The sequence below is a fragment of the Chironomus tepperi genome, unplaced genomic scaffold, assembly GCF_022539635.2.
Source record: "Chironomus tepperi strain 1889 unplaced genomic scaffold, CSIRO-AGI_Ctep_v1 contig_376, whole genome shotgun sequence".
Classification (NCBI taxonomy): domain Eukaryota; kingdom Metazoa; phylum Arthropoda; class Insecta; order Diptera; family Chironomidae; genus Chironomus; species Chironomus tepperi.
The window spans coordinates 3,748,494-3,762,736 of NW_027226498.1; the positions used below are offsets into that span (position 1 = coordinate 3,748,494).

Sequence of the window (14,243 nt, forward strand, 5' to 3'; positions counted from 1 at the left end):
AACAAAAAGGAAATTTATAAACCTGTAACAAATTTTCAAAAAATCAAACATTAAATTTTAACCGAATTGACACAGATAGGGTTTCTGATGCCGTTAACGAAAACGGAAAACGGGCCGTTTTTTCGAAAAAATAAAAACGGAAAACGGCCGTTTTTTGCTAGCCGTTTTTCCGTTTTTTAATATGACTTTTTTTCTGAATTTTTGGAAAATTTTCAAAAATTTTATTAATTTTTCGACTAAAAAAAAATTTTTAAATAATAATTTAAATTAAGAAAATTAATATTCGTCAATTTTTTTGGCCTGCGGTATACTTTAAGGAGTAAATTTTTCATGCACATATCTTGGCAAACTAAAAAGGACTTCAATTTGAATGCAACGTATTGTTTCCCTTACATTAAAAAAACGGACCCGTTAACGGCCGTTTTTCAGAAAAAAACGGAAACGGCCGTTTTTTAAAAATGCCGTTTTTCAGAAACCCTAGACACAGATAAGCATCTACGAGGTATAGAATAAAGAGTAATAGTAAATTTGAAACCAATAACTTTAAGATAACATTTTACTGTATTTTGATATCATTCAACATCAAAAAAAATATATATATTTATATTGTAATGTTGATTCTTTTCAATTTTAGTCAAGAATGTAAATATTGGATAAATATTATAAATACATAAAATTGAATTTTTTTTATCTTGTTTGATGTCATCTACATTTTTCTCTAAATAATTACATTGTTGTGTTTGGGATCGTTCACTCATAACGTCCATGAGAAAAGAAGATGGAATGAATTTAAAATATTAAAAAAACTAAAATGTTTATTTACAAAAAAAACTTTTTATTACGTTACGTAATAAGTGAACGACCCGTTTATTTTGTTATATTCCTTTTATCTTTTTTCCTAAAAGATTGAAGCAAAGCTGTTGGAGAAAAAAGGAAATGAAATTCTTTGAGAATATTTTCATTGGTATGGCTATAAATTTTTTGAATGTTTTGATAGATGGAAATACTTGATATTTATCAATGTGAAAGTAGTTGTGGAAAAGCTTAAAAGTTTTAATAATGACGAATATTATGTCATATTATGACAATTAACTTAGCATTACCCGGCATTAACTAGGAATAGAGAATAAAATATATCAGAATTTAAAAAACAGATGCTATTCATACACTTATTTTTTGTGCCTTTCTAGACACGTGTTTTATTTTCTTAGAACATTTTAGTGCAAAATACTTCAATAAAACTAAAAATAAGTCTTAAAAAAATACAAATGTTTAAACTTCTCTCGTTACAAGATTTCTTTGTAAAATTGTTGTTCTGCTTATACCATCACAAAATCGCAAACCTCTCCTTTTTCCCAAAATGTGAATGAAATTCCATTTACTTATTGCTATAATGATTCATTTACAAATCAATTTATTTCACTCAGCTAGCCCATAATCATCTCACTTATTCATCTTTCATTCTATTATTTGGACAATAATTCAATTCTTACAATTTATGTAACAATATGTATTCCTTTTTTCAGAAAATTTACTGAGATTGACTATATTGATCAATGTATTCTTGTAATGAGCTTTTAGTTCACCTGTGACTTCTTAGTATGTTTTTGAAAAAGGTCGCTGAATAATTCATTTTCATCATTCTTTCGTTCGGCTGACGTTAAAAACTTTTTAACTGGACCTCGTAAAGTTATTGTTATTTTTTTTTATTTGATTCATTTCAGATATTAGAATTGCTGCTGATTTATATTTAATACTGTTTATGTTCTAAAGTGTAATCAAGTTTCCCTATTCATTAGCTTTGTCGCAGTACTTTTGCATTGGTGTTATTAAAAAGCACCTTAGTAATGGCGCATACAATTAGGTTCAAGGATACGATTATAATAACTCGGCTTCTATCATTAAACATGATTCCATCCGTATGTTTAATGTTGTAGTGATGGTTACACGGAACTGATCCGTTATACGAGAATTTGAACGAATGTCAACGAATTGCTGACTTCATATCATTTTAGCAATATGCATTCTTAGAAACACCTTTAAGACAGGTAAAAGTATACAGCTTTGCAGTTAAGTACACATACGATTCTTATGACTTCAGCGGCTTCCTTAGAACATAAGTTAACTTTAAGGTGAGTTCACCTAATGGACTAATGACATCCACGCTATTGGATTGGATATTTATCTTTGACTTATTCAATAGCCAAAGATCTTATTGATGTCTTTATTTCGTTACTTTTGGATCTTCTTTAAAAAAGAAATCGTTATAAATATAAACTTTTTTTTTAATAGCTTATTTCAGAGGGCGAAGCCGAGCTTAGCTCGCTATAGCCGGCTAAGATCAGCTAAAGACGGCTTTAGCCGGCTAAAAAATTTCGTGAATTTTCGTTAGCTCGCTTTAGCTGGCTAAACTCCTCTTTAGCCGGCTAAAAGCGTAGCTAAAGCCGGCTAAAAAGAGAATTTTTGTCTTGTGAAGTTTAGTGAAATTTCATACAAAAATTTCAAATTTTTTTCTTTTTAGCCGCATAAGTTCGAGTCTCAAATTTTTTTCTCTCTTGTTTTTTGCACTATAAAATTTAAATTTATAATTTTTTGGTGTTTAACAAGTAAATTTCAAGTATCTGAAGTGAATACTAGTTCGCTTAAATTGAAGTTTAGCATTTTATATAGTAGTTCTTTATCTATAATTACAATTTTCTGTATTTCTCAACATGTCTTTTGGAGAAAATGAAAATTTACTGCCAAAATATGAAATTTTAAACTTTTGGACATTATTTTAACATTCCTGAAGGATTTTGAATGTAAAATATTATAATGAACTGATTAACTATGATTTATTTTAGTTCTGAATGAATTTTTATATCAGATACTTGAAATTTATGAATTAAATACCAAAAAATAATAATTTTTCATAAATTTAAACTTTTTAGGGTAAAAAAAGAAGAAAAAAACTTATCTGAGTCTCGAACTTATGCAGCTAAAAAAGAAAAAGTTTGAAATTTTTGTATGAAATTCACAAGGCAAAAATTCTCTTTTTAGCCGGCTATAGCTGCGGTTTTAGCCGGCTAATATGCGTTTAGCCAGCTATAGCCAGCTAAAAGAAAACAACGAAATCCGTTAGCCGGCTAAAGCCAGCTAATGTTTAGCCGATTTTTAGCTGGCTATAGCGAGCTAAACATGAGTCGGCTTCGCCCTCTGGCTTATTTCATCGAATTATTGGCTCAACGAGCACTATAAAAAGGATTCCAACCGCTAGGCTAGACATGTATGGATTGTTTATAAAAAGCTTCGAAGCGGAACCTTCTTCACTTATTTCGCCCGGGATATCAATGTTGAATCCGTCGCAGTTTTCATATTTTTACCTTCGAATTACTAATTAACATATGCATATTAAAATACATTTATGTGGGAGAAATAATAAAGGTTGTAAATTAAAACAACACAATAAGTTTAATGTTAACTATAAAAAGTCCTTAAAATTGTACGAAGGATTTTGTTTATCAAACTTTCAAATTTGGAATAGAAAGCTTAACTTACGTTTAGAAATTGTTTCATTGAAATGTTTTTATTAAACGGTTAGGGTGTTTTTGTTTTGAATATTTTATATCATGCTGTGGCAACTAAGTCGCTCTTTTAGATTTTGTTCCTATGTTACATTGTAATCTGGTGGTTTCTACAGAATTTTCTGTTTGAAACATCGGTTTCAAGTTTAAAGTTTTAGAAAAGCAAATAAAATCTAAAAATGTCTTTAAAGTGTGCATTTTTAAAATATTTGTGATAAATACCACGAATGATAAAATATTTTCATAATTTCTTTTAAAATTGAGATGAAAAATGATGTCTAAATTTATATGTGACAGGATGATGATGTAGAAGGATTCTAAAAGATATTTCCAATTTTTAGAATATTATGAGTAACAAAAGAAAACAATGATAAAAATGTACATTGAATTTATCAGTTTAAATTTTCGAAATTAACATTTTCATGCATTTACACGCATTTTCTAAATTTTTCTAATTAGAATTTATTTTATGCGATTTAAAATGTGTATTACAGTCTAGAAATATCACTTTTTAAATCTCTGTTCAACTTATTTTTTTCTTAAATTCTTTTTCATACTTTTTTGACAGTTTTTAATGTTTCGTGATACAAATTTTGTCATTTTCCAGGAGAGGATGAGTTTTGAAACTCAAACCCCTTAAATACGCATCCGTATGTGAATTTGTTCTCCTTAAGGTAATGTATTTGCAATATATGGCTCTTTATGCAATTTTAAGGTTAATTCCAGCATTCACTAACCGAAACCATCGATCCAAGCCCAAAAGTGGAGCAGATTCAAACGAGACTCAAGTTAATACAAGATTCTATCCTTAGTCCTTATTAGTCAGCGATAGGACCAGTTTTAAGTTTTTTAATCGGAGCAGTTTTAAGTGACATCTGAGGAATGTCATTCACAACAGGAATGACAAAAATCTTTTAATTATTAATTCATCGAACTATTTCATTCGTCGTATTTAAGTGCATCTTGTCAAAAAAGCATACCAAAAAATGTCTTGAAACATGATTCATCTGACAAAGGTTCACAATCATTCGAAATAACTAAAAATCCGTAGTAAAAAATTTTAAGCTATCATGTTTATCATGTGATTTTAAAGAAAAAAAAAATAGATAATTTAGCAGAAGATAAGAAGATAAGAAACAATAAACCGAAAAGTTTGCAGAGATAAAATTGTGCAGATTCACATTTCAACAATAAAAACCATTAAGGAAAAAGATAAAAGCAATTTAAAAATGACAAAGACAAGAAGAATAAAATGACTAATATCATACAAGAATATAAAAGTCATAAATGTACTTGTCATGTACGAACATGATGGCTCGGCGAGATTTTTTTATGAAAACGTACGTATTACGTGAACGTGCACTAACACAACTATGAACTCAATTTGTTTTACCTCCATCTCTTTCTAAACAAACTGATTTTATGATTGTGTTAGTAAATCTCACATATACATACACAAATGCCCCGATTAAATGAGCACATTGCTTTGTCTAGAAACGAGAAAATAATAAATAATAAACAAAAAAATATTCACAGCTGAGTGAGAATGTACTTGTGTGCATGTTGTTGTTGTGTATATATTTTCTTCCTCTATGCTCACAATATTCAGTCAGAGATCTCTTTATTTGTTTCAAAAACGTCATTAAGATTGGTTCGTAAAGAAATGAACTTGCAAGAATTTTAAACAAAGAAGTTCTTTCTATTAATTTTAAGTTTAAAAATCTATATTTTAGACTAAAAAATTCACAAAAGTGTGTATAAGTGTGTAATATAAAAAGTGAAAGTGAAATGTTAGCATAAAATAAATATATAAAAAATAATAAAAATTTAATGTCAATGAGAATCTGAAAAACCAGTTTTAAATAATTTTTGTATATTCAAAGTGATGGAGTGAATCAATAGTTAAATAAATTAATTTTATTTTTTTAAATTCTATTGCTGAAAAATTAAATTTAAAATACAAAAATATCCACTAACTGCGCAGATTTCGGGAGAGGAAAAGTAAGAGAAATATTTTTTTTAATCCATTGTATTGTATTTTTTCAAGTACGACGTTCGTCTGAAGCAGTCAACGACTGTTTTGCATAAAGAAAACAGCTGATAAATAAATAAATATTAGCAATGAGGTTTTTTTTGTTTACTAACACAATATTTGGAATCTTATTTGATATTCATTATTATATGACTAGATTAGTATTTCAAAAGCTTCAGAATTTTTTGATAACAACGAAACTATTAGTAATTTAAAACTGGTTCACGAGACTTAGTTTCCTGACCCTCATATTTTTGCCGCTTTGTTGCCGTGGTGACAATATTCCAGTATGTGCCGATCTGGTTGGTGTTAATAAAATAGCTATAGCGTGTTCTAAGAGCTCCATGATAGAGCCTACTTATTTGTGTCATTTATATAGGTTGTTCCGCTTCAAATTCGATGGTGAGCAACCTGTGAGCCATGGAAAGGGCATTAACCGTATGCTGTGTTCGATACTGATCGAGTCTTACCACCAAAAAATCATAAAAATTCTTGCTTTTTCTCTTAATGATCTTTAAAAGTTTTCAAACTTGTTTTTTGTTTCCACAAATATATTCGTCAAATTGCGAATATTAAGTGTACAAAGTATAATCATCGCTTCAATGATAAATTTTGTATTTTATTATTTTAATGAACAACCACTACTATTCAAAATAAATTTTTGCTGCTGTTAAATTGTGAATATATTTGTTTATTACAAACAACATTATTGCTTGTTGGTTAAGTAGGAAGCGAACGTTTTGTGAAATATGGTTTTGTGAAATAACAAGGATTTCTCTATTTTGTTTTGTTTTGAGAAAAAAGGACATACATTGAGATTTAATTGAGTTTGCAATGAGAATTATTTATATAACCAGGGTGACAGAAATGAAGAAAGTTCTGTCATCAAATGGACAATAGTGTCATAATAAATAAGTAGCAAGTACATGCACTATGAGTTGTCTAATATGATGATTAAATGATTTTGAGAATCAAAACTTTTAAAATTTGTATCAGAAAGTATGCAATACACCCAACATTCTTGTCAAAAATTTACTAAAAAAATAATAATTACCAAACATTTTAAGTCATTAAATTATTCATGATCATTACAGTTAATCATTTTAGAATGACCGACTTACTACCGGTACAGTTCATTGATACTTAAAATACTTAAAATGGATTAATCATAGATCAGTTAAAAATTAAAATCGTTTTGTTGTCTTCAGTCACTAGGCTATTTGATAATATTATTTTTTACTATTGAAAGAAGATCCTGCATACATTTGTCAGCGAAGTATTTATGCCTTAGTCATCAATAAAAACTATTCTTTTAAATCTGGAATATTTAGTTCAGGATTTGATAATAATATAAAATTACAAAAGTCGTCGTTCTTATTGAGTCAGTTCAGCGCATTTTTGTCCCAGCGATCAATATTTTGTTAATAAATAAAATAAATAAATTGTATTTACTAAATTTACAGATGCAATCTTAAATGTGATTTAAGTAAATGAAATTATAGGCAACCGATATCAAAATGTCCTCAATTACTCATCTTAATCGAATTACCGGAATTTCCATTATTTAAACAAGATTATTTCCGTGTTGACTTAAGTTGAGAAAGGTTAAGCCGAGAGCTTCCGATTATTATCATTCTGTTAGCTCTTTGTTACAAAAAAATATTGTAATTCAATTTGAAATTCAATTAGCAATGACTTTATAATTAATTTCAGTTATCAACTCTAGTCTGATTAATTAGAAATTATTTTTGATAAGAAATCATTTAAAAGTTTAATTCTAGTTAATCAGTACAAAAATTTTTTTTTGCAAAGTCCTAAGAGATAATTCGAATCTACAAATCAATTCTTACAAAAAACTAAAAATTTTTATTTTTAAAATACTAAATCAAGTTGAGTGTAATGTGAAGAAAATAGTGAAAAATATTTTATAAATAATTCTAAGGTTTTAAACAATTTTTCTTTTTCCAATGCAATTTTAAATTTATTGTGTCATTAGAACTTGATTTGTTGCTTTCAATAAGCTACAATGTTTTTCTTTTTATTTACATTCGCAGTTTGCTCATGATAACGATAATTACTGCTGTGTAAACAATAGTATATCTAACTTTAGAAGAATGTCTGGCAATATTAAAGTAAATTTAAAGATTTAAATTACTTAGCGTTTTAATAAAATTAATTTTTATATAAGTTGCCATATGAAAGATAAAATTATTGTGATGTAGTATGATTTAAAATTTTCAATCTTGTATCTAAATTTTTGGATATTTTTAAAAAAAAATGTTTATGACATAATTAAATGATTCGCTAAAAACGCCTAAAACTGTTCAAAAAATTCAAGAAATTTTGATCAAGACTATATATATTTTTTTGTTCGCTCCAAATTTGACTTCAAGGTCATTAAAGCTAAAATTGTAATAACATATCACACAGAAATTGAAGTAGACATGAAAATATGTATGTATTGCAAAAAAAGATGTTGAGAAAATCTAACAAACATTAGTAAATTTATAGTAAAATCAAGTATTTAAAGGTCGCTGGACTCAACTAAGTCAATAATAAATTAATTAATTAGAATTATTCAGTTTTCAATTGCAATCATTAACATTTGATCATCTTTTCTTTACTAAATGTTTTAGTTGCTTTGTTTTGATTCCTTCTTCTTTTACTTAACTGAGTTTTTATGCGATTTATACACACATCGTTACAAACCAATTATGAAATCATTAAAAATGCGTCATCATGACCCAGTAAATATCGTATATCGTTTGCTTTTACAACGATTTATTGAAAGGAGGAAAATACTGGTATTTAACCAAATTTCAAGATTCTCTGTTGCTCTTTGCGTAGGAGCTATGAATAGTTTTTGTTATTGCTTATGTATTTGTGTACATTTTATATAAATATTTCAAAAATAATTTTTATGAAAATCGTGTGGACACGATTGGTAAGCCTGACTGAAACCGTACAGGGCATGCGATTAACCATTCATTGATATATGTAGACGGAACTGAAGTTTAATATTTTAATAAGTGTCTAATCAATTATAAAGTCATCTCAACATCGAGAAGTTTTTTTGCAACTTGCAATGACATTGACATTTTATTCTTCATTTAATCATTATTGCATTTACATAATAATAAAATATTTATCAGAGAATGAATCATAGCGGATATTATGTGTTTGTTTAAGTAAAAAAAGGGCATAGAAAAATAATCACAATTCTAAGAGTTTCAAAATGAGAACACAATAAAAAGAAAACAAAATCATAAAAAATTTAATTTGTACTTATGGTGGATTGATAATGGATATATTAATATGTACAATTTTTCTATGTTCAGACAATTTTTATTTAATATACATATGTCAAGATAATGAGTGTCGAAATCAGGGTTGGCATGCGGATATAAATAATCGACAAAAAACCATCGAATCACGGCTTTTGCAGGTTGTCACTTTTTGTCGATGGCTCCTTACTCAGTTTGTCACCTTCCTTCGAATTAAAGTGGACTGATTAATGTCAAAACCCAGCTTTTGCCAACTCTGGTCAAAATTTATCAAAACTCAAAAATAAATAAATATATATTGATATGATTTGTGATTAAACCTATTAATAATTGTCAATTATTCTAAAAAAATCATATTTTTGTATAATGTCGATTTACTGGCAATTTACACATTAATATTGCATTAAGTGCTGAAACAAGTTTGTAATGCAAATGAAATTTTCTTTATTTCCAGAATTTTTGCATCTCAACATCATCATCATCATCAACACCGCCTCTTTTCGAATTTCCATCAGTGTTTTCTTCTTTTGTTCAATAATTTAAATCTTATTCATAAAAATGACTGAAGAGCAACAGCATATGCATTCATCAACAGTTGAGAATGGCGAGAGGAAAGAGAAAAGGCCGATTATTCTTGAAACAGATGAGGAGAAGAGGGATCGAATGTGGTCATTACGCATTATTTACTTCACGATGTTCTTGATAAGTTTAGGCTTTTCAATTGTATTGACTGGAATATGGCCATATCTTGATAAGGTTTGAAATACGATTTTCTTTTAATTTTTGATTGAGTGGAACTTAGTTTAAATAATCGTTCTTGGCAGTCTCGAGAATGTTGCATATTGTTATTATTCTGGGAATCTTAATTGATCTTACAAAATCTCTAAGAAACTTTTCCCTTAACAACAATATGATAACAATAATTTTACGATTATTTTTCATGAAATTTTTATTGTGGATTCTCCTGATTGGATACTTTTTGTTAACCATTCTGATCGCTAGAGCAAAAATGCGCTTAAATCCTTCGATGCATAAAACGATGACTATAACATTTTTATAAAAAGAATTTCAAATAATTTAAACAAAATTGAACAGCGCTATCTCACCTTACTTCAAGTACACATCAACAATTTGATTATGCGTTTGAAACAAAGAAAGAGGAGAATAAATAATTGCTGCGAAAAGTTGATAGTGTATTGGGTTTAATGACTTTTTGACTACACTACGTGTTTTTTGACACAACAACATGCAGATAAAATTATTTCAACTAAAATATAAATTAAGTGAAATTGTTTGCTCTTTTCGACGAAGGATTAGGAAAAGTTAAATAAAATGCGTTAAGTACTTTTTATCAAAAAGTATTTCTGTTTTTATAAATATAAAAAAAAATATTGAGTAAGGTCAAAAAATGAGTAATGAAAAGTATTTTATGTTTGTGTATTACTTTTGTTGGCTGTTTGAAAGAGAGACTAATGGACTGTATTTTAATTAATGTGTTGTTTCTTTTATTTTTATTATATTCATGCCTAAAAAATAGAATTTTAATTAAAAAAAACGAAATATTTAATTCCATCTTTGATATCTAATTGTAGCTCGATCCACATGCCGGCAAAGAGTTTATGGGTCTCGTTGTTGCAGCTAATCCTCTTGGTCAAATGATCTTCAGTCCGCTTTTTGGATGGTGGTCAAATAAAATGAAATCAATAAGATTTCCTCTTATGGCATCAATGGCAATATTTTGCATTTCAAGTGGTGTTTATTCAACATTGGACTTGTTCGAAAATAATGTCAAATATTGGATGTTCATCGCTCGATTCTTTGTTGGTGTATCATCGGCAAATATTGCTGTTTGTCGTTCATATTTATCAGCTGCTACGACAATTAAGGAAAGAACTGATGCAGTCTCAATGATGAGTTTGGCTCAAGTACTTGGATTCGTATTCGGTCCAGCACTTCAAGCCGCAGTGACTCCTCTTGGAACTGATGGCTTTATATTCGGTGGATTTACTATTAATATGGTAAAAAAAAATTAAATTCATAAATTGAAAACAAAATTTAATGAAATAAAAATTTTCATTTAAAGTATACTGCTGCTGGATGGGCAAATGTCTTCTTAGGTGTTATCAATTTTGTCCTTTTCCTACCATACTACTTTAGAGATTGTAGAATAGCTGCAAAGGAACAAATGTTGATTCAAGGAAAGGAAACTGAAAAGGAGACATGGAAGTCAGTTAAGGTTGACTACACAACAGCATGGACGTTAATATTTTCATTCTTTGTTATTTCATTCAATTTTGTATTACTCGGTAAGTTATGACATAAAAAGTATCAGAATGAAGACTAAATACTGATTATTATTTGTCTTTTAGAAACTCTTGGAACCTCATTAGCTATGGATCAATTTGCATGGACAAAGTCAGAAGCGCTTTATTATATGGGTAAGTAAAGAATAAAAGGATGTAATTGTTATTATTTTTCATAATACAACTATACTTTCAGGAGCACTGCTATCAATCGGAGCGTTCGTTGCTTGTGCTGCATTTTTACTCATTCCGCCACTTTGTCGTCGCTACTCTGAATCTGGTCTTCTTATCTGGGGTGGATTCTTCATCATGGTCCTCGGACGTTTCATATTCATTCCTTACAGAGGAGATATTCCAAAATTAGCTGTAGATCGTGAATTTGTTATGGAAAATGGCACAATGGGTCTATATGACGAAGATGATCCAATGGTCTTAGGATGTCCAGCAACAACTCAACCATGGTGTTCAACAACTTTACAGTTACAATTTCCCGAATTTTTAATTGGTTATATGATCAGTGCTGTTGGTTATCCAATTGGTGTAACATTAATTCAGACAATTTTCTCAAAAATTCTTGGAGCAAGACCACAGGGAACTTGGTACGTATATTTTAAGAGTTTTTAAAATTGTAAGTTATTTATCTGTTTTTATTTTAGGATGGGGGTCTTTACAGGAGCTGGATGTGTGTCAAGAATCTTTGGGCCTCTTGCAGTTGGGTCTTTCTACACACGATATGGAACTACATGGATATTTTCAGTAACATGCGCTATGATGGTATTTCCAATGATCTGGCTATATTTCCTTCAAAATCGACTTTACGTCAAGGAAGTTGATGTTAAATCAGTTGAAATGAAGAATCTCAACGGCAATGGAGCTGCACCAAAGATACAAAATGGCACAAATGGTTATGTCAACGCTAAATCTGTGATTATTAATGAAAATGAAACATCTGATGAGCAAGCAAAGTTTCTTGCAAATGGAAGTAGTTAAAATCTCATTTTACTATTTTAATTTTGGTTTTTTTTATTATTTTTCTTATATTATTATTTCAAATTTTTTAAAATGAAAAGCTTAAGGTGCATAGCGTTTATATTACATAGACTTTTTGTATATTAAAATTAATGTAAATTTTAAAATAATTTTACAATTTAAACTCAAGTGATATAGAAAATATCTAAGAATTTAAAAGTTAAAAGAACTTAAGTAGAACACCTCAAACTTTATATGTTTACTTTGCGATAAAATACAATACGTTCATAAAAATTAAGTATTCATTCAGTAGTAAAATAGAGAATCTTAATTAAAAGAGAGATAAATTTTATGAAAAAAATTTAAATTGAATTTTTATTCATAAAAGTGTCAAAATTTTCTATTTTACTTCGATTCCGCCAAGATTCAGATCAAAAATCCTTGAAATCGAATTTTTTTATAAATAAAAAATGAAACTTGTTACGTAATGCTTTAAAGGAGGGGTGGGGTCGATATGTTTGCTTTACGTAATAAACCCTTCAAACCCCTTAAAAATGTTTATAATAATTTCTTTCTAAATTTTTGGATATTTGAATTGTTTTTAAACAAGTCTTTTTACTTGCTAAAAAAATATAAAATAAATGAAATTTCTTTCAAGATTTATAGTTTTTAGCCATATATGTTTAGTTGGTAAAATTATTATAAACATTAGATGTTAATTATAAGCATATTGAGAAGGAACAATGATGAAAATTTTAACTGACTGATTATACTTTCATAGGAATATAATTTTCCATGTTTTTTTATTGAAAATAAATGGAAAGGATAGAATTATTTTAAAAGAAATAACAAGCAACTTAAAAAATCAAACATATATGAAATGAACTGTTGAAAACACACAGAAAATGTTCTGATATTAGTATTTTGGAAGTACTTAAATTTATTTATGTTCCAAAATATGTATTAAATGATACAATATAAGTAGGTTTTGGCTATGATATGAGAAAATAGTCAATAACTAAATGATAAATTGTTAACGTTGAAAGTTAAAATTTTTGAAAAATTTATATTTTTTGAATTTTTATATAAAAAACTTTATACCATTTGGATGAATTGTGCTTATTGAAAAAGACATATTACACAAAATGTATGAGATGAATAAAAAAAACATAAATAAATTTAAAAAATCAAAAGGCTGTGTTGTAAAATTATTTTTGAAAATTGGAGTTGTTCAAAATTGTAATATGACTTCATATCCTGCTTCATATATAAATATTATTATTATTATCATTTTTATTATATCAAGCAGTGGTGGAAAAACTGTGTGTTGTGATACACCAGTGTTTTGGAAATGTCATGTTGTGGTACAAATTAAATTGGCTACCACTTACAAAGGTTGATTTATGTTTGATTCAAAACGTTTCTAACTTGGAAAACAACTAGGTGGACAAAATAATTTTTCAAATAACTATTTTCATTTGTTTGAGGCAAAAATTCCCTAAGTAGCTCAAAAAATGAGCAATGCTGCTTGAAAATTGCCAAATGCATCAAATTACTAAGCCTAAATTTTCAATGAATAATCGCTACTGTATTTCATCAACATGAACTCATACATAGAAAATACTTACTCATCCATATATAAGTTTTCAGATCATTTTGAATAAGTCTGAATATCAGTAGTAATTTATAATTTATCTCATAAATATTGTGAAAATTTAAAAATGTTACAATTAGGATTTGCAAAGTGAATATTTTTAATCAATATTTAGTAATAAATATCATGTCAAACTATTTTACCTCGTTTTTCTTCTAGAGTCATCTGCTTTGTGATCGCTTCATTTATTTTTCAAATAATATCATGTGAAGCTCTTGTTAATCAAACATTGAACAAAAATGAGACAACAAAAGATTATGAAGTCTATAAAATTGACTTAAAACCTCTTAGTGAAGTTTTCCTAATCGCTGTAGGCATGGGACTTATATTTGCGTTCTTGATGACATTCATGGTATTCGTGTTGATGTGTTCTTGCTTTATTTGTTTAAAAAAATGCTGTGGATCAAAGAAAATTCAAAATAAAAATCCACCTCGAAG

At 28.1% G+C, this 14,243-nt stretch overlaps 1 protein-coding gene across 1 annotated transcript; it reads left to right on the top strand.

The window, feature by feature from the left end:
- Window positions 1-5,244: 5,244 nt before the first annotated feature.
- LOC139096057 (major facilitator superfamily domain-containing protein 8-like) lies at window positions 5,245-13,344 on the top strand. Its single transcript, XM_070647678.1, has 7 exons — window positions 5,245-5,564; window positions 9,334-9,635; window positions 10,472-10,897; window positions 10,963-11,185; window positions 11,249-11,317; window positions 11,379-11,781; window positions 11,839-13,344. The coding sequence occupies exons 2-7, from the start codon at window positions 9,438-9,440 to the stop codon at window positions 12,170-12,172; spliced, it is 1,653 nt and encodes a 550-aa protein (XP_070503779.1). The 5' UTR covers window positions 5,245-5,564; window positions 9,334-9,437; the 3' UTR covers window positions 12,173-13,344.
- The last annotated feature ends 899 nt before the right edge of the window (window positions 13,345-14,243 follow it).